The sequence below is a fragment of the Salmo trutta genome, chromosome 30, assembly GCF_901001165.1.
Source record: "Salmo trutta chromosome 30, fSalTru1.1, whole genome shotgun sequence".
NCBI lineage: Eukaryota > Metazoa > Chordata > Actinopteri > Salmoniformes > Salmonidae > Salmo > Salmo trutta.
In genome coordinates, this window is record NC_042986.1 from 6,611,109 (window position 1) to 6,632,297 (window position 21,189).

General features: G+C 41.7%; 1 protein-coding gene across 3 annotated transcripts; it reads left to right on the forward strand.

Moving 5' to 3' along the window:
* The first annotated feature begins 2,076 nt into the window (after positions 1 to 2,076).
* LOC115167792 (La ribonucleoprotein 4Aa) lies at positions 2,077 to 20,833 on the forward strand. Of its 3 annotated transcripts, none has more exons than XM_029722396.1 (17): positions 2,077 to 2,611; positions 6,492 to 6,615; positions 7,346 to 7,513; positions 7,742 to 7,829; positions 8,110 to 8,246; positions 10,791 to 10,894; positions 11,140 to 11,250; positions 11,390 to 11,443; positions 11,613 to 11,819; positions 12,272 to 12,375; positions 12,893 to 12,934; positions 15,013 to 15,219; positions 16,118 to 16,169; positions 16,385 to 16,543; positions 16,751 to 16,923; positions 17,348 to 17,567; positions 17,749 to 20,833. In XM_029722396.1, the coding sequence occupies exons 1-17, from the start codon at positions 2,495 to 2,497 to the stop codon at positions 18,178 to 18,180; spliced, it is 2,499 nt and encodes an 832-aa protein (XP_029578256.1). In that variant the 5' UTR covers positions 2,077 to 2,494; the 3' UTR covers positions 18,181 to 20,833. The 3 variants fall into 3 exon arrangements, with proteins under 3 accessions (XP_029578256.1, XP_029578257.1, XP_029578258.1); XM_029722398.1 differs by lacking the exon at positions 2,077 to 2,611 and adding an exon at positions 4,522 to 4,617; XM_029722397.1 differs by lacking the exon at positions 12,893 to 12,934.
* Positions 20,834 to 21,189: the final 356 nt, after the last annotated feature.

A 21,189-nucleotide genomic window follows, 5' to 3' on the forward strand; every position in this document is an offset into this window, starting at 1 on the left:
ACACATGCTGTGTTTTATTACAGACTCGTGATAATCTTGATGAAACTATGGCGGAGAGTGAATAAACCACCTCTACCCTCTGTTCTATTGGCGAATGTACAATCACTGGAGAACAAACTAGACAAGCTCCATTCGAGCCTATCCTATCAACGGGACCTGAAAAACTGTAATATCCTATGCTTCACGGAGTCATGGCTGAACAAGGACATGGTTAATATGAATCGAGCTGTTTTTTCTATACATCAGCAGGACAGAACCCCATTGTCTCTTAAACTCAAGGGCGGGAGTGTGTCTCTTTGGCAACCAGCTGTTTTTAACAATCTCTAATATTAAGGAAGTCTGGAGGTTCATGATAAGCTGTAGTTCATACTATTTACCAAGAGAGTTGTCATCTATATTTTTCGTAGCTGTCTATTTAACACCACAAACCGATGCTGGCACTAAGACCACAATCAACGAGCTATATAGGGCCATAAGCCAACAAGAAAATGCTAATCCAGAGGCAGCGCTCCAAGAGGCTAGTGATTTTTAATTTCGGAAAAATGAAATACGGTTTACCTCATTTCTACCTGTGTAAATGGGGGGGGGGACTCTACAGTGGCTTGCGAAAGATTCACCCCCTTGGCATTTTTCCTATTTTGTAGCCTTACAACCTGGAATTAAAATAGATTTTTGGGGGTTTGTATAATTTGATTTACACAACATGCCTACTACTTTGAAGATGCAAAATATTTGTGAAACAAACAAGAAATAATACAAAAAAAAACAACTTGAGCGTGCATAACTATTCACCCCCCCAAAGTCAATACTTTGTAGAGCCACCAAAGTCTCTTGGGGTATGTCTCTATAAGCTTGGCACATCAAGACCACTTTGGGTTACCTTTCAACTGCATCCAACTCCTTTTCCCAACTACCCTGAAATCACATATGGATCTGAAAAAAACTTTTCCCAAAAATGTCACTCCCACTGGACCAAATTAATCTTTACCATGACCATTGGAGCGAGGCTTAGGCTCTAATATCTTCACCACACCTACCACCTCCGGTAATTCTCCCTCATTCTCTTCCATTTCACCTCCAGAACTTGGCTCGACTAAAAGTTATATCCACTGAAGTTCAACTTCATCAGAGTGACTTCCTTTCACTCACACAATATAAAGGCGATAATCATGATTCTATTGTTGATTATGGGTCCTCTCGAGGTCTCTTCATTGCCTTGCCACCCATGTAAACACCTGCTGACTTCCGTTAGTATGCATTGCGTGCATGTACTTCCATCTTGTGCTCGTGCCATTTGGTCATTAGCAAACGTGTGTAGGCCTTCACAATGCATGCATACTAACTGAAGTCAGAAGGTATTTACATGGTTTGCGCAAGTGCCAGGTGATAGAAATTTCAACTTCAGTAGCAGCACCCTAAAAAGACAAGTAAACAATATTTTCCTGTGGATATTTGGTCTCAAATTTCACCCAACTGTAAGACCAACACACCAGACTACCGGGAAAGTAAATTCAAATGTAATTGTATTAAACATTTTGGCTTTAAAGAAAACTTTGACGATTTTGCAGTCATTCGTTTCAGGCTGTGTATATAGCCTACCAGAATCAGTCTGTCTGATTCAGCAGCCAACCAATAGAGTAAAGTATAAAGGTTTAGAACAGGGCCCTCCAACCATGTTCCTGGAGAGATTTCCCTCCTGTAGGTTTTCAATCCAACCCCAGTTGTAACTTACCTGATTCAGCTAATCAACAAGATAATTATTAGAGTCAGATGCGCTAGATTACGGTTGGAGCGAAAACGTATAGGACGGTGTAACGTTAGCTCTCCGTGGCCAAGGTTGGAGCCCTGGTTTAGAAACGCTATAAGTAAATAATTATCCAAAACTGCACCTCAGTTGCATTGGTAAGTATTGCCCTTCTTGGATCAAACGTACTAAAATAGTGTACAATATATATACATTTTTTTAAAGACATCCCTGTCTGACCAAGCTGTTTGTTTTTAAGTTTGTCAACCGGAAACGGAAAGTACCACGAAAGTTTCAAAGGTCATTTCGAACTCGCAATGTGAGTTGGGACGGTGGCGGACTTCACTAATGTCTGCCTCTGCCTGCTCTTAGAAAGGTGCGTGTCCCTAGTGTCCGCTTCGGTTGCCCGGGTAAGAATTCGCCTTTGACGCTTGTAAAAATGTGTTGGAATAAACATTAGTGACAAAGGTGGTATAAGTAGGTTCATGATCTGGCATAGTTTCCGTCTGTAGTATATTGTCGTGCGAGTTTGGTTCATACACGTTGATTCAACCCGGCTAGCTAAGTAGGATAGCTTACTTGCTAACCCTGTCTATTTAGTTAGGTTTAGGTGTTGGCTGAACAAGTCTAGCACGAGATAAGCAGACTGATTGTAGACAGTAAAACCAGTATTTTGAGAGATTAGGGGTGGCAAGCAGGCCCGGGGGTTGGGAGGAAAACGACGGGGGAGACGTGAGCCAGGAGCGGCCGATGAGTTCGGACCAGGGCGGAGAGCCGCGGCTGCTGCAGGAGGAGGGTGATCCGGGACCGAAGACCTGTGTGGAGGACGACACACCACTTGGGATCGGGGGAGGGTCAGGCGGCATGGTGAGTTGCGGCCTCTACTCTTACTAACTAGCTAAGCTAACGTCACCTAGCCAACACACCATCCCCATCTCGTCCTAAGTCCCATTCCTACCACCATGATTTGTTGCCTGCCACTGCCTTTCCAAATAGGGTCATCATGCCTCAGTCATAGGCTCTTGAGGCCGATAATATTACCTACATTTCTGCTAACTACCAATCCGATTCACATCGAGAACTTGGTTGAGGTTATTTATAGTTAACGTTAGCTAGGTATGTTGCCATATGTTTGGCTGAATTATTTATTTGCTGTCGTTCAATACGCCACACAGTTGGTTTGCTAGGGTAAATCAATGGAAAATATTGTTTGCAACGTTATCTCATTTTGCGTACAGAGTGATCATGAGTAACTTAGTTAGCCAGCTAACGTTGGCTAGCTAGCCAAGCGTTATCTGAAGCTTAGTGTAGCCATCTACTTTGGCAGCCATTTAATTTGCTAACCTAGCTAGCAGTAGCAGGCTAGGTAGCTAATTTTGGAGTTTGCCTAGTAATCATTATGCAGTGACAACTGTAATGCTATTTAGTAGACTATCGATTGGAGACGGCGGGCGGGCGCACGGATGCAGTCAAACTATGCAACCAAACCAGCAAGAAAATTCGCCGAATCAACGTTACCTAGCTAGCTAACATGCGTTGCAAATACACGGCCTATGCAGCACAGTCGGTGTCAGATGACTATATAGAAACTGGGGCTAAAGTAACGAGATACAACCAGGCAGCAGCAAGCTAGCACTGCAAGTATGTTGCTACATATTAATTCGAGTTGTTTTGCTAGACAAAGGGACTGTCAGACGTATTGTGCACCGTGTAAGGTGTGCTCCTTTAATATTTCAAATTATTTTGAAACCACAATGTATATTGAGATGTGACAGCTGCTCTTGCCAGGAGTAGCAGTTAGACTAGTACGAGAAGGGTGGATCATTTTGTAGCAGGTGGTGACTAGGTACGACCCCCCAGTGGCTAGCTCTGTGGACTCAAAGGTGAAGCAAGATGACGACCCATATCAAATGCTTCATATGTATGTTAATGTTTAAGTACGTGGCTGGCATGGCCATTCATTAGCTAAGTATTTACTGATTCTGCTGTAGTTTGTCAAGCTGTGGGCCGTAGTATATTTCTGTTTTAACAGTATTGTTTATATTTGTGTCATTGTTGCTTTAATGACATGTAGCTGACATACTAAGTTGGACATATTTTGTCTGTCATATCCAGTCAACGTAACTGACAGCTCTGGGGCGGCATGTAGCCTAGCAGTTAATAGCATTGGCCCAGTAACCGAGCCGACAAGGTGGGAAATCCTTCGGTGTGCCTTTGAGCAAGGCACTTTACCATAATTGCTTCTGTTAGTCGCTCTGGATAAGAGCGTCTGCTGAATTACTAAAATGTAGCGCTGGCTACACCTTTTTGGATTAGTGCCAAGCCTCTAAAGCTCATCCACACCCGATTTTAAAATGGTGTCATGTAACTGGGGATTGGGGATCCTCCCTAGACCGGACGAGATGCTCTTGTGAAGAATACTAATTTCCGAATTCCTATATTAGATTTTAGAACATGGGGGCGAGAGAAAGTGGCACATGCCTCAAGTATCATCAGGAATGGTTAAGGGCTCAGTAGCAGGGGTAGCAGCAGCAACAAAATATCATTATATGTATCGCTTGTGTTTGAGATTGACAGTGCTGCCTGCCAACAGCGATTCTGGGTTTGGGTTGGCGGTAAAAGCGTACGGAAGAGAGCGCGCGCTCTGCGGAGACATGTCATGTGGGTCCATCTGCTAAGGATGTAGGTGGAGTTCAATGAGAACCGCATGTTGATTTTTTAGAAAACAATCGACTTTATGCGTCTTTTTTTTACTTATTTTACTTCACAGTAGTTAATATCTCAAGTTCTGCTTCTCACTCTTGTTCGCAATAGAAACTCGTTGGCGTTTTAAATGTTTATCCACAAAGTACAACAAAATTGTTGTTCTAGAGGTAAGCAACTTTATTTGATACAATGTAGGCAAAACAACAAGCTGGCGAGTTGCAAATGACTAAGGTTAATAGTGGATGGGGACAGCGCGCCATGCTTGCTTTGGCATTCTTGATCAGTGGTTGTACTGAAAATAAAAATGTATAAATCGACCACGAATTCAATTTGGTTCCCAATAGCTTAGTTACCTACTTGTTTATGAATCTTTATGTTTTCGGTTTTGTGTGGATGTTGTGCTCATGGAAACAAATGTAATACTTCCTTGAGGCGTTTGATTTGTATCAAGATTGATGTTATATATTTTTTGTTAAATATTTCTCCTGAATTATGTTTATTTCTATCGGATTTACATTAGGGGATTATCCAATGTTATTACAGGTAATTACAATTCATGTTCACATTACATGGTACTTTCATGAACACTTAACTTCTGCATTGGACCTTTATCTCAATATCAAATCATTTCTGTACCTTACTGTGAATATTTTTAAATTAAAATGGTCAAATGGAAACAAAGGGCTTCTTAGCAAAGTCATTTTTCTAGTGGTGGAAAAAGTACCCAATTGTCATACTTGAGTAACAGTAAAGATACCTTAATAGAAAATTACTCGAGTAAAAGTGAGTCACCCAGTAAAATAGTACTTGAGTAAAAGTCTAAAAATATTTGGTTTAAAATATACCTAAGTATCAAAATAAAATAGCTAAAAAATACTTAATTATCAAACGGAAATGTAGGAGTCATTTCAAATTCCTTATGTTAAGCAAACCAGATGGCACCATTTTCATGTTTTTTATTAATTTACGGAGAACCAGCTGCACGCTCCAACACTTGGACATATTTACAAAGTATTTGTGTTTAGTGAGTCGGCCAGATCAGTAGGGATGACCAGTGATGTCCTCTTGATAAGTGCGTGGATTTGACTATTTTCTTGTCCTGCTAGCCATTCTAATGTATCCAGTACTTTTGGGTGTCATCGAAAATGTATGGTGTAAAAAGTATATTTTCTTTAGGAATGTAGTGAAGTAAAAGTTGTCAATATAAAGTGAACTACAGATATCCCCAAAAACTACTTAAGTTCTTTACACCACTGAATTTTTCAAGCAATAATTTAGCTCGGACTGAGAGTGTGGAGGTGAAACTGAAAACAATATGTTATTGAGAGAGATGTTTGGGACTCTCTTATTGGTGTATTAAATAATTTACAGCAGGCCAAAATTCCTCCCCACCATATCAGGCTCACCTTTCAAGTGGCCTTTTCAGTGTGGAGATAGATAGATATATCTATCTCTAAATCACAGGAAAATTAAGTGTTTGACTGCACAGGGCCGTTTTAAAGATTCAAAAATAAACTGGGAGAACAATGTGGAGCACTGCCCCAGGACTGAGTCTGGGAAACCCTTACCTAAAACAAGTCTACCCAGTGTGAGAAGCGCAGACAAGTATATTTTCTTGTCTTTTGAGTGGTTGTGTGCACAATCAAAATGCAGATGTTATGCTGGGTGTAATTCCCTTGTTTTAGGATGGGCAAGAAAATTGCACTGTATTTGACATGGAAAGAAATAAAGACAGAGGTGGCCAGTATGATGGCACCAATTTTAGTGAACTATTTGCAAATCATTTACCGAAATGCATAGAGCAGATCAGCCTAGAGTGACAATACATCAGGATGCGTTACCGCAACGCATTTCAACTTGAGTGTTCCTCAGGCAGCATGAAAAAGGGAGACCAGGATTGGGATTAATTCCATTTTGATTCGGTCTGTTTAGAAAGTAAACTGAAGTTGCATAAATAAAATCAAAATGCTATTGTTTTTCAACCCAGAAGTGTATGCTACTGTACATTTTTAAAGTGCATTTCCTCTCCCCCTGTTCCAAGGTCACCTCCAAGGGTGCCGGTCTGAACCCCAATGCCAAGGTGTGGCAGGTGTCTGTGGCCCCTGCTGAGGTCCCTGCTGACGGCCCTGACGGAGCACAGTGGCCCCCGGCTGACGTCACTAAGGGTGAGAAACGACACTTAACAACATATAATAATGTATGTAGTTTAGCAGACTCTTTTAGCCAATGCACCTTAGAGTGAAGTGAGTGCATACATTTCTTTGATTGTATACATACCTAGCGCTATACCAACACTGTACGGTTTACAACCGGGTGAGGACAGACTCGGAATAACCTGTATGGGAGAGAGGGTACATTGGGTGTCATTTATAATCATTGATTGGCTATGCATAACACATTTCAGAACACATTTCCAGATACTCAAAGCGCTTTTACATTGTAAGGAAAGCTCATCTTATCCACCACATCAATGAAATAACCCTTACTTGTCTCTGATGGGCTATTATGGCTGACAACAGAAGGAACATACCACAACCTATGCTGTACTATACATGACATCAATGCCACATGTACTGAAATCTATAGGCCTATTGTTATTGAGAACTCTCTTTATAAAACTGTGGGGCCAAGAGGGTGCAGTGGCACAGCAGCAACAGACATAGCCAGTCAAAATATCCACATTAGCTTACAAAATCTATATGTTAAATGTATCACTAAGTTATGAGTTTAACAATAAATTACGACCCCTGTTGCACTCTTTATGTCCAAGTGCAGACATTTCGACAGTGGAATTTCGAACAGGCTACTAATAGGTTTTTACAATTATCACACATACTATTAACTGAAGAGTCGAACAATAAATAACACCACGGATGTACCCTCTCTCCCATCCAGGTTATTCAGAGTCTGTGTCCTCCCCTGGTTGTAAACCGTGCAGTGTTGGTTTCACTATCCTGGAGGACAGCAGCTCCTCGGCAGCATCCACAGCTGAGATCACTGTGAACGGCATGGATCCCCCAGACCTGGGCTTCACCCCCACTGAGACCACTACCGACACGTCAGGTATGTAGCACAATTAACTAAACGACACTACCCATAATGCACCATATACAATAAAGATGGTTAAGATTAGTGAATCATAGCCACAAGGCTGCATGTTTCTCACTGACAAATTATAACACTTTTACAGATGCATTATTGCGGCAGACCTCTTCCGGGTGTCTTTTCGGACCTCATTGAATTTTCTGACCTACCTTAGTACATGCTAATGAAACACATGTTGGTTTGCAGGGGAGACCAAGCTGACAGAGGAAAGGCCCCTCTCATCAGAGAACCTGAGAGACTCCCTCAAGAAAGAGCTGGAGTTCTGCTTCTCAAGGTGAGTACACATGTTCTAGGTTAGGTCTTCTACCTCTAGGTGAGTGTAATTGTTCCTATGTTTGTAACTGGAAGATAGTGCCTGAACTTGTCCAATTTAAAGCACACTAGTTTTGTAGTTGCAAAAATGTTGCTACACTATGCCTTACTGAATGACCCATAGCCAAAGCCCCATCAGACTATGTGATTACATATTAAGTTAATTCCTTAGGATAAATGTGAATGTTTGATAGCCATGTATGTTTTATGATAATAACCTTTGACCCTCATTTGTTGTCTAGGGAGAACCTGTCCAAGGACCTGTACCTGATGTCCCAGATGGACAGTGACCAGTTTGTCCCCATATGGACCATAGCCAGCATGGAGAGCATCAAGGCCCTCACTACTGACATGGAGCTCATCCTGGACATACTCCGATGTAAGGAATTTAACTTTTGTTTTATTTGTAATTTTTGCTACTTTTGTGGAACCATGTACCCTGGTCCCAAATCTGTTTGTGTTTTCTTGCCTACTCCTATGGTCAATGTGGGACGGCACAAACAGCTCTGTGACCAGTCTAGGAACAAGTGGACTTGTGATTGAATGGTATTGATTATTATTATTTTTAAATGTTACGCACCAATGGCAATACTTTTAGGACAATGATGGAGTGGTATAACCCATTCAATTATAGTTACTGTATGTACAGTACCAGTCAAAAGTTTGGACACCAACTCATTCCAGGGTTTTTATTTATTTTTACTATTTTCTACATTGTAGAATAATAGTGAAGACATCAACTATGAATTTGCACATATAGAATCATGAAGTAACCAAAAAAGTGTTAAAACAAGTCAAAATATATTTTAGATTCCTTAAAGTAGCCACCCTTTGCCTTGATGACAGCTTTTAACAATCTTGGCATTCTCTCAACCAGTTTCACCTGGAATGCTTTTCCAACAGTCTTGAAGGAGTTCCCACATATGCTGAGCACTTGTTGGCTGCTTTTACTTCACGCTGCGCTCCAACTCATCCCAAACCATCTCAATTGGGTTGAGGTCAGGTGATTGTGGAGGCCAGATCATCTGATGCAGCACTCCATCACTCTCCTTCTTGGTCAAATAGGCCTTTCACAGCCAGGAGGTGTGTTGGGTCATTGTCCTGTTGAAAAACAAATCATAGTCCCACTTAGCGCAAACCAGATGGGATTGCGTTTCACTGCAGAAAGCTGTGGTAGCCATGCTGGTTAACCTCTGTAGGGGGTGTGGGAAGGTAGCATCCCACCTGGCCAACATCCAGTGAAATTGCAGAGCGCCAAATCCAAATTAAATTACTATAAATATTTAACTTTCATGAAATCACAAGTGCAATACATCAAAAGAAAGCTTAACTTGTTGTTAATCCAGCCGCCGTGTCAGATTTCAAAAAGGCTTTACGGCGAAAGCAAACCATGCGATTATCTGAGGACAGCGCTCAGCACACAAAACATTACATACAGTTACCAGCCAAGTAGTTTAGTCACGAAAGTCAGAAATAGCAATAAAATTAATCACTTACCTTTGAGCTTCGTATGGTTGCACTGACAAGACTCCCAGTTACACAGTAAATGTTTGTTTTGTTGGATAAAGTCCCTCTTTATATCCAAAAACCTCAATTTTGTTGGCGCGTTTTGTTCAGTAATCCAATGGCTCAAATGCGGTCACAACAGGAAGACAAATTCCAAATAGCATCCGTAAAGTTCATAGAAACATGTCAAATTATGTTTATAATCAATCCTCAGGTTGTTTTTAGCCTTAATCGATAATATTTCAACCGGACAATATCGTCGTCAATATAAAAGAAAAACAAGAAAGGTGCGGTCTTGGTTGCGTGCAGGAAACGGCTCTGGGGACATTCCACTATCCACGCACTCAATGTGGTCATTCTCCCTAATTTTTCAGAATAAAAGTCTGAAACAATGTCTAAAGACTGTTCACAACTAGTGGAAGCCATAGGGAATGGAATCTGGGTCCTATCCCTTTAAATGGTGGATAGGCTTTCATTGGCAAAACAGCCATTTCAAAAAATGGCACTTCCTGGATGGATTTTTCTCAGGTTTTCACCTGCCATTTCAGTTCTGTTATACTCAGACATTATTTTAAGTTTTAGAAACTTTGGAGTGTTTTCTATCCAAATCTACTAATTATATGCATATCCTAGCTTCTGAGCCTGAGTAGCAGGCAGTTTACTTTGCTTTTCATCCGGAGGTGAATATAGTGCCCCCTACCCTAGTGAGATTAAGTGTGCCTTGAATTCTAAATAAAACACTGAGTGTCAACAGCAAAGCACTCTCACACCTCCTCCTCCATGCTTCACGGTGGGAACCACACATGCGGAGATCATCCGTTCACCTACTCTGCGTCTCACAAAGACATGGCGGTTGGAACCAAAAATCTCCAATTTGGGCTCATCAGACCAAAGGACAGCTTTCCACTGGTAGAGCTTTTTTTGCTGCAATTCGACCATGAAGGCCTGATTCACGCAGTCTCCTCTGAACAGTTGATGTTGAGTTTTGTCTGTTAATTAAACTCTGATTTCTGAGGCTGGTAACTTTAATGAACTTATCCTCTGCAGCAGACGTAACTCTGGGTCTTCCTTTCGTGTGGTGGTCCTCATGAGGGCCAGTTAATTGAATTGAAATGCATTCCAGGTGACTACCTCATGAAGCTGGTTGATAGAATGCCAAGCGTGTGCAAACTGTCATCAAGGCTGGCTACTTAGGAGAATCTCAAATATAAAATATATTTTAATTTAACACTTGTTTTGGTTACTACATGATTCCATGTGTGTTCATAGTGTTGCTGTCTTCACTATTCTACAATGTAGAAAACAGTAAAAAATAAAGTAAAATCCTTGAATGAGTAGGCGTCCAAACTTTTGACTGGTAATGTAGATGGATAGTGATGTAATTTCTGACCCTGTTTGTTCTTGTTCTTGTTCTCAGCCTCTCCAATGGTACAAGTGGATGAGAAAGGAGAGAAAGTGCGTCCTAATCACAAACGCTGCATCATCATCCTGAGGGAGGTTCCTGAGACAACACCTGTAGAGGTCAGACGACCGTGTTAAAACCAACATATTACCATGTTACAGCCATGGTTACATTACTCTTGCAACAATTTCTTTTAACCACTTTATAACCAATATGCAATCGTGTTACAACAATATTTGTAGCCAGTGTTATTATTGTAAATGAGAAGGTGAATTGTTAGTAGTACTCCTAAGTTACAATGCTGGCACATTTGCTGTATTTGAGCAGCAACTCACATACTCTTATCTTTTTTTGTTCCCCTCAGGAAGTGGAGTCTCTCTTTAAAAATGACAACTGTCCAAAAGTGATTAGTGTGGAGTTTGCGCACAACAACAACTGGTACATCACATTCCAATCTGACACTGACGCTCAACAGGTAAGCCGGATCTGACTGGCGTATAAAGTAGTATTCAGGCTTCTAATTGGTGTAATGGGCGTTAAGCAGGTATCAATCCCAATTTTGTTGAGAAGACCTATGGCATTTCTGCCTGTCTGTTGTCTTTCTCTCTGTTCAGGCACACAGATATCTAAGAGAAGAGGTGAAAACATTTCAGGGAAAACCTATCATGGTGAGTTACATAACACAATCAATCACTTGTAATTTAAGACTGTCACTTCCCTTTATTAATCTCTCTTCCCTTCGCAATCATATTGTGAAGCCAAAGACAAATTTCCACATTTTGTTTCGTTTCACAAGTTTTTAAAATTTATTTGATTCGATTTTTTTCTAACTTCCAGGCGAGGATAAAAGCCATCAACACGTTCTTTGCTAAGAATGGCTACCGTAGCATGGATAGCAGCATGTACACTGCCCAGACCCAGTCCCAGTACAACCCTAACCTGTACATGCAGCACGTGTACAGCCCTCAGCAGCAGTACCCTCTCTACGGCATCGTACCACAGACCTGGACACCCTCTCCTACACCCTACTTTGAGACTCCTCTGGTGAACATCAACACTCAATATATTATCTTTATGGTGTTAACTGTGGTATAAATGTATAATATTCAAATTATTTGGTAAGTTTCAGCACACTATAAACTTTATCCTAGTAAATTGTGTCAATTGTAATTTCATTCGGTTAGTCTTATTGAGAAAATCCTAAAGAAGAGATCTTCCTATTTAATGAAATTTAGAATTACAAAATATTATAGATATTTCTTGTTCAACAGTGACCTGTATAAATGTGATTTGATTTGAAAGGTGGAAGCTTGTGTAATGACTAGTAACTAATGACTAGTAACTCTCCTGCACTACACTGCGACTGGCCGTGTGCTTCCAATCCCGCTGTGTGTGTCTGTGTGTGTCTCGGGGTTGGGCTGATCAGACCAAAAGGAAAAATTCAGTTTAAGAATATTGACAATGAAGTTTTCTTCCTCCTTTTCCCACATCTCCAGGCACCATTTCCCAACAGTGGCTTTGTGAATGGATTCAGTTCTACTGGACACTACAAAACTGCCAACAACTCCCTTAATATGACTCGGCCCTATAACAGAAACCGGTACGTTGAAAGTTGATCTTGTGTTCTCTCTGAAGTGCCGTGAGTGGTTTCAAGTTGTCTTTCTGTGGGTGAAGATGCTTTGAACCTGTACATGCCAGTTTGTAGATAAACTATAGTAAAATTTGTAAATACTTTGTGCCATTTTTTTCCCTTCGTAGAATAAGGCTACATAAATTGTGTGGAAATTATGGATTGTTCCAGTGGTTTTTCAATTTGAGATTATCCGTTCAAAAACGCACAATAGTTTCGCCTTTTTACTTATGCAGCTTGTCGGGAAAATGGTTTACTTGGATTGAACCTTTGACTGACAAAAACAGGCAATTTATGAATGCAAATACGAAGTATTATTATTTTCTTTTGTCCATGCGTCTCTGTGGCCGTAGCCTAATGGCATATATCCTTACATAAAACCACAGATTTTGCATTTCCATATTAATAGTGTATGAGTTGTTGAATGAACCAGTTCAAGGTAAGGTTTTGAATTCATCACCTGTTCTCTTACTGTCTGTCCCCGCAGTGTACCCCTCTATTCAAGAAAGAATGTAATAAATGCCTTCAGGTACAGCCATTATACTGTATATCAGCTTCATCGCTTCCCCATCTCTTGCAATACCACTGACAGCTTTGTCAGTTCATAGCTGTTTATAACAGTTTAGGTACTACTACACTGTTGGAGCTAGGAACACAAGCGTTTCACTACACCCGCAATAACATCTGCTAAATATGCTACATCAAATTTGATTTTGATTTGAACAGTTTAGCATTATCCCATGTCTTACTGTTCTAGTCTACAGCCAAATGACTAAATCTATAACTGGTCTTAGCTCTGACAGCCAGCGCATAACAGTTCAGTTAATACTTTTAACATTGACGTATATGATTTGTTAAGTCATTTGACAGCTTCGGTTTGCAAGATGTTTAGAAGAGTTAATAATTGGTGGAAAAAGTAATAATTAGTGGAGTAAAAGTAAAGATGGCTTAATAGAAAATGACTCAAGTTAGTGAGTCACCCAGTAAAATAGTACTTGAGTAAAAGTATTTGGTTTTAAATATACTTGTCAAAAGTAAATGGCATTGCAAAAATGTACTTAAGTATCAAAAGTAAAGGTATAAACCATTTCAAATTCCTTATATTAAGCAAACCAGATGGCAAAATAAATGTTTTATTGATGGATAGCTAGGGGCATACTCCAACAATTTACTGTTGTGTTCAGTAATGTGGTGTCATAGCTCAGTTGAGTATTGAACACTGTTGCTTTAAGAATGTATCAGACACGTTGTATGTGAACGGAGGTGTGAGGATTGGATGAGTGAGTTTTGTGAGTTAACATTTTGATCTGAAGTAAAGAAGTTCAGTTTAATTGCACAGCAAGCCTCTGCATTTGTAACATTTACAAATTAAGCATTTGTGTTTAGTGAGTCCTCCAGATCAGAGGCAGTATGGATGTTCTCTTGATAAGTGTGTGAATTGGACCATTTTTACTGTCAAAATGTAATGATTACTTTTGGGTGTCAAGGACAATGTATATGGATGAAAAAGTACATTTTTCTTTAGGTATGTAGTGAAGTAAAAGTTGGCAAAAATATAAATAGTAAAGTACAGATATCCCAATAAACTACTTAAGTAGTACTTTAAAATATTTTTACTGAAGTACTTTACACCACTGTTTAATAACAGTTTTATAGGCTATAGCTCAGATAACAGTTCTAACTATGACTTGGCTCCTATCCACATTGATCTAGCTAGCTCTCCATTTTGTCATTTAACCATTTCTCTCATCCTGACTAACCATCCATTTTATTTCTTTTCATTTATCTCTTAGTTTCATTATAAATGTTTCCGTAGTACAGCTGTACTTTGGTAATGTAGTCATGCTACCAAATAAATGTCCTTTACTAAGAGGTGAGGGGAAATTCCTGTGACCTAGTCTGTTTCATATGATGACTGTATAAATAACACGGCTAGCTACTGTAATGTGGAATGGAGATTTGGTCAGCCAAAAATGATTGACTGGTAACTTTTCCTTTGCAAACTGCCATTTGAACCTGAATAAGAAAAAACCTTATTTTAGCTGGCGAATTGGTACGGATACCCACGTTAACTTTGCAGGGTATTTTTTTTTTTTTTGAGAAATGCCTCCACCACTTAACAAATGCATGTATTTCTAAAGATGAGTAGTGGGCAGACATAATGATTGGCTTAATTCTATTGTACTCTTGTGTCATGTCACTGACACTGGTTGGACCTGATGACACATTGATGTGCATAGAGGGAATACAGTCTTTGGAGGGAATGGGTCTCTCTGTTTCTCCTCCTGTGCTCACACCTAACTGCTCCTCTCCCTCCAAAACCATGAATCTCCGCACCTGTCCCGACAAGTGCAAAGATTGATATCTGAAGTTCTTTAAGCATGGGCTTGAAAAAACCAATGCATGAATTGAAAGGGGGTGGGGTGTTTGTAATACTCTTGCAAAGTTAATTTCAGCCGACACTTGTCTTAGTTTTCTTCGCACATCCGTTGCATGTTGGCTTATATATCATCAAATGTAGGCCTAGAGGCTGCATGCTATTTGTATCCCCACCACGTTCCAGTTGTGCCAAGATTAGCCTCTGTAACCCTGGGTCGTATTTATTAGGGCACACGTGAAGCCCCAGGTGGGGAGACCAGGCGAAGTGGCCCCTGTTCCCCTGGAGAGCTTGACTGGCCTGAGGAGTCCCCAACCCCCCACCACCGGCCCTGGACCTCTGCAGACCCAGACACCTCCAGACCTGAACTCAGCCTTCCCCCACATCTCCACCTCCTCGGACCTCAATGATGACGGAAGCATGGCTGGACGCGGAAGGTGAGCCTGACACTTAGGAACTTTTTGTTGTTGTTTTCATAAAGGTCTCTCGGGGGGGCCTCCTGATTGGGGCAGCCGTTTAAGGCACTGCATCGCAACACTTGAGGCGTCACTACAGACGCAGGTTCTATCCCAGGCTGTGTCACAGCCGGCCGTGACCGGAACACACATTTGGCCCAGCATCGTCTGGGTTAGGGGAGGGTTTGGCCGACCAGGATTTCCTTGTTCCATCGCGATCTAGCAACTCCTTGTGGCGGGCCAGGCGCTTGCAAGCTGACTTCGGTTGCCAGCTGGACAGTGTTTCCTCCAACACATTGGTGCTTCTGGGTTAAGCAAGCAGTGTGTCAAGAAGCAGTGCGGCTTGGCAGGGTCGTGTTTCGGAGGACGCATGGCTCTCGACCTTCGCCTCTTCTTGAGTCCGTAGGGGAGCTGCAGCGACGGGACAGGACTATAACTACCAATTTGGATATAACGAAAAAGGGGTAAAAGAAAAAATCTCTCTCTCAATCTGGTATTATGCCAGAAGACCATGAGGTCCTCAGGGATGGTATTACCCCCCTAATGGAACAATGACATTCTGTTTTTGAAGTGGTGAATTCTTCCGGTCATCTCAGACCTAATGATGACAACTTGATGCGCAGGAGGGGAAAACAGGCTGTGGAGTGTGATTGGCTTTGGGTCTTTTCCCTTCTCTCCTCCTCGTCCTCTACCTACGCTCCCCCTCGTCCTCTACCTACGCTCCCCCTCTCCCCTAAGCTATGATCATCCACACCTGTCCCGATGAGCGCTAAGATTATGAGATCTGAAGGTCTGATATGGAGAATGTTAAGTCGGTTAACGGAACACTTGTACTAGTTTCTGAACGACTTCTAAAAACCTCTTCTGTCCTCGATTACAGAAGGACTACATACAGAGGCACAAGAAGGAGGAGAGAGGATGAGCGGATTACGGTACCGTTGCAAGACGAATGACAGTTACTATGTGGACTTAGTTGGCTTTTGCATAATAGATTTAATCTGGACCAAACCGGTTATCAACTCTACTGTCTTGCCTTGTTTTCCTTGCTTGCATGTCTTTTTTGTTTTTAAGCTTATTTTGTTAGTATGTACATTTGAGTTTGTATGGTGCAAAATGTAAGTGTTATCTCTTTGTTTTCCCCTTCCAGAGGCCCATACCCCTGGCTGAGGTAAAGGTGCCAGTCCCTAAGTTTGACCTGGCCGCTACCAACTTCCCTCCGCTGCCGGGCTGTGTGGCCAGTACACAGGGAGAGCCCCTACTGGAGAACAGGATGTCAGACGTGGTGCGAGGACTGAACAAAGACAAGGTAAAGACGGGATCCCTATGGTTAACGCCTTGCTACCACACTCCTATCACTTCATTTTGGGCAGAATCCTAACTTGAGATGCATACGATCAACTCAGACTTTTGCGTAAATCACAAACTGGAGTTTCACATGCAGATCTCAAGTTAGTTTGGGTGTTGTTTTTTTTGCTCATATGCTGACTTCAGTCTTTCCTTACTCTCTCTACAGACGCCGGAACAAGCAAACAAGGAATCCAGCAAGGAAGTGGGTGCCGGACCTGTCCCAGCCCCGACCCCAGCCCCAGGACATGAGGAGGCAGTGTGTGTCTCTAATCTTGCTCAGCTTGCAGCCAAACCTGCTGCACTCCCCCTTGGAACCCCCATCCATGCACCTGCCCCCAGGTAAGGGAAAATAGGCTGAAGTCTGTGCATTCTTTTTCAGAGGGTTAGTGTAATATCTCTATTCACTCTTTGTGTATAGAGATTTGTCTGTTTACATTTTATTTAGCAGACGCTCTTATCCAGAGCGATTTACATTAGTGGGTGCATACATTTTCGTATGTTAGCTAGTAATTCTGCTCCTAGCAATTTCGTTGAAAGATTGATCACTGGCTAGCCTCAAGTCAATCAGCTGTAAAGCTAATGTCACAGGTGAATTCTAGAGACTTGCCTTATTAGTGATCTGCCAATAAAGTTGTACTGAATTGACTAGAATCGTCAATAAATAGAGCTCAAAGAAGCATACAAAGGTCTGCCTCAGTCATAATGACATTAAAACTAACTGGGTTGAATGGGTCTTTCCTTCCTGCTTTTTGTTCTTCTGTAGCGTACCCCATCAGGAGAAGAAGTGGGAGAAGGTGGAGAGGGTAGCAGAGCCCCCAGCCCCCAAAGTGACCCCACCCACACCTGCTCCCTGTGCGGCCAACCCATCCGGACTCCCCTCCACACAGCCAGCTATGCCTGGCCCCAAGCCTCAACCCAGCACAGTGTCCTCCACTCCAGCTACACCCAGCACCCCAGCCACCACCGCTACCCCTGCATCAGTGGTGAGGCACCAAAGATAATCCTGTACCTCTAATCTAGCCATTTAGAGATGATTGCTTTGTTTTACATTGGGATTGCTTCTTCATTTTATGAAATGTAATTGGTTTCTGTTCTCTACCTGAACTCTTAGATCTATATCTGTTCCCCTGAACTCATTGTTCCTTTTTTCTGACTCTTGTTCAGGAGCCCCGTAAGCTTAGCTATGCCGAGGTGTGCCAGCGAGCCCCCCCTCCGGCCCCCCCAGCCTCAGCCTCCCCTTCCACGCCAGCCCAGCCTCTGCGTGAGCTGCGCGTCAACAAGGTAGAGGAGCCAGGCTCCAGCTCCACCACCAGCTCAGGCGACCGCCCCAGGGGAGACCGGCAGGACAAAGCCCAGGATAGGGACGGTGGCTGGGAGTGCAAGGAGACCCGTCCCCGTGATCGGGACCATCGGGACCGGGACTCCCGGGATGGAAGCTACTACCGCAGCAACGGGCCCTCCAGACAGGGAGGCTACGGGGGCCTCAAGTTCCGTGAACAGAGACGGGGCCCCCAACCAGCCTGCCGCAGCTCCCCTCAAGGAGGCCCCCGACACACTGGCAAAGAGCAGAACATCCCCCCGGTATCGCCAAAGTAAAACTTCCGATATGAATAACGAAAACAAACAAAAAAGTATGAAATATATACGTGGATATAAATATATAAAAAATGGAATGCATATAAAAGCAACAATCTTAACGGTAGCCGCCTCCTCCTGTCTGCCTCCTGGAGCATTGTCCCAAAGAAAGAAAAAAAGCTTTGTGAAATGACAATGAAATGGAAGCCTGGGGACATCCAGGAGAAAGTAGGGCAAAAAAGAAACTGCTTAAGAAGTGTGAACTTTCACAGTGATTTTTAAAAAGGAAAAAGATCTCATTTAGGCCTCGTAAACAAATGTATTCACAGAATTTAAAATCAGTGATTTTAAAATCAATGTGCTCTCTTTGGAGGCTGTTTCATTTTCTTCTCTAACTGAGGAGAGGTGGGGCATTTGGGCCCTGTATTAAGGCCCTCTGCCATTTTTGATTTTAAAGAATAAATGGTCTGCAAGAAACATATGCACTAAAGAAAAGAACATACATGTCGTGTACACACACAAAGATATCACTAACAACGCAGTGACGACGAGACATTTCTTTTTTTTCTTGTGAGCGTAGGTTTGGCAAGGATGAATGACCTAGATAAGCTGGGTTGATTAATTAAGATGTCTGTTAATGCATTGACTGCTGCTAAGCAAACAGATTGGGACAGAGTGCTACAGTTCAGTTTGCTGTTGCACTGAATTTCATGGAACGAACGAGCGGCTCATTGTGATTCTAACTATCTAGAATCGGAATCGATGACCTGAAATTAGGCCGTTAGAGATGATCCTCTGTTTATTGATTGAAAATAAAAAAATATATAATTTGAGGCTTGGTAATTATTGGCTCAACTATGTTATCTGTAAAAAGGTCAACAAAATTATCGGTAACAATCAAGCTACAGTTTTATGTCGGTGGTTTTTGCCCAGAGCTGGAAGGCTCTTGTTTGCGGAAGGAAGGGTGAATTATTATAATATTTTTTTTAAAGCTGAAATCCACTCTGGGTAGGAGCAGCGCAACGTGCGGTCCGACTCGCAGATCGCAGTCTCCTGGTCCAATGCTGTTTATTTGAAGTTGTTTCATCTATTTTTATCTTCATTTCCTGATTTGTCTGGATTTCCCGTCTTCTAATGGATTCAGATCATACATACTGATAATCAGTCAGGCTCTCTGTTTACAACTTACTATTCACAATGGGATTGTAGCTTAGTTAGGCTATTTTTATGGAAACCTAGGGAATAGATATGTTGATGTGGCCTGGGTGCCAGTCTGTTTCGGCTCTCTTGCCCTAACTCCTTATGTAATTGTCATGTTTGGCTTAACAATGACAGCAATGGTGTTGGCAAGGGCACGAACAGATCTGAGACCAGGCTAAGGTCGATGCAGTCAAACCTGACTGCCTGTGCTTAGGTTGATGAGTTGACCGGAATGGTCTTGTCAAGATCTTGTTGGTTTCTCCACATCAATGCAGTATATTCAGGTTTAGCAACACATTCTGTGTATTGTAAATATAAATAAATGATGGTATAGCAATATCATTCAGAAGTAGGCTGAATGCTGTTAGCTGAGAGAGTGATTTAGCTAGCTTATATAATACATTTGGCAGCGAAGTAAAGGGGTTAAACGATAACAGACCATTTCTATGTGCTATGTGCCAGCTGCCTACGATCCTAGTTGACTTGGTAGGGTCAAAGCTTTGGGTGCGTCCCAAATGGCACCCTATTACCTATAAAGTGCACTACTTTTGACCAGGGCCCTGGTCAAATGTAGTGCATTATATAGGGAACACCGTGCCATTTGGGACGCACAAGAGTTGAATCGCTCGGCAAGGTTTGCTAGGTAATGTAGTCCTTTGGGGAAACTTTGTCCCAGTTAAACTGAACATTAGAACTGTAGAAGTGTAGTTGCCTATGCTATATCATATTATTAACCCTTCACTAGAGGTGTGTGTGGGAGAATGTATTTGTTCTAGTGCTGAACTTCCAGAGAAGGGGAGGCTGGCATTTGTCAGACTGGTATCTATCTACCACTGCAGATTTTGTGCTTTTTAGGGTGAGTTTGCTGTTTTCAAATTTGATAAAAACGAAGAATTAAATTTGACTTGGGTATTTGAAGTTTGGACTTACTGGACAACGTTATTTGCTTTTTACATTTTATTTATTTTAATCCTACTGTGCAACGCTTTTTCCAATCTTGGTAGGCTGGTTTCCCCAAAGTTGTGTGTGAAATCGCATTGGCAAAGAATCACGCATTTGACATATTGTTTGAGATTTCAACTGAGAGAAATACTTGATGCATTGACTTGGGGTTTAGTAATGTAGTTATAAATGATTTAACCAATCACTGAGGCTTTTTTTTTTTAATGAGTTTTGAGCAGCTAGTGATCTAGTGTAATGAAATAAATGCACTTGTTTAAAAAAAAAAAAGAGAACATCTTACTGTTTAAGTAATGTGAAATCATTTTAGAAGCATATGGTAATGACATTGAGGCAGACAGGCTTGTGAAAATCTACAGGAATAGCTTTTTTTTTCTCATGCTTGGCATTTTTTTTTGTTAATTTTTGGTTTGGGGTGGCAACAAGGAAATATGGCAATGGATCAATTAAGTGTTTGAGACACTAAATTCTAAAACTCTGTATGAAATGTCATAAATAAATTATTTTGATTTGGCTTCTGAGTTCTGACCTTTTTTTGTTTCAAAGTACACTGAACAGAAATATAAACGCAGAATGTAAAGTGTTGGTTTCATGAGCTGATAAATCCCAGAAATGTTCTATATGCACAAAAAGCGTGTTTCTCAAATTATGTGCACAGATTTATTTACATCCCTATCAGTGAGTTTCTCCTTTGACAATATAATCCAGCCACCTGACAGGTATGGCATATCACGAAGCTGATTAAACAGCATGATCATTACACAGGTGCACCTAGAGCAGGGGACAATAAGTCCACTTTAAAATGTGCCCTTTTGCTGCACAAAATGCTACTGATGTCTCAAGTTTTGAGGGGGCATGCTGACTGCAGGA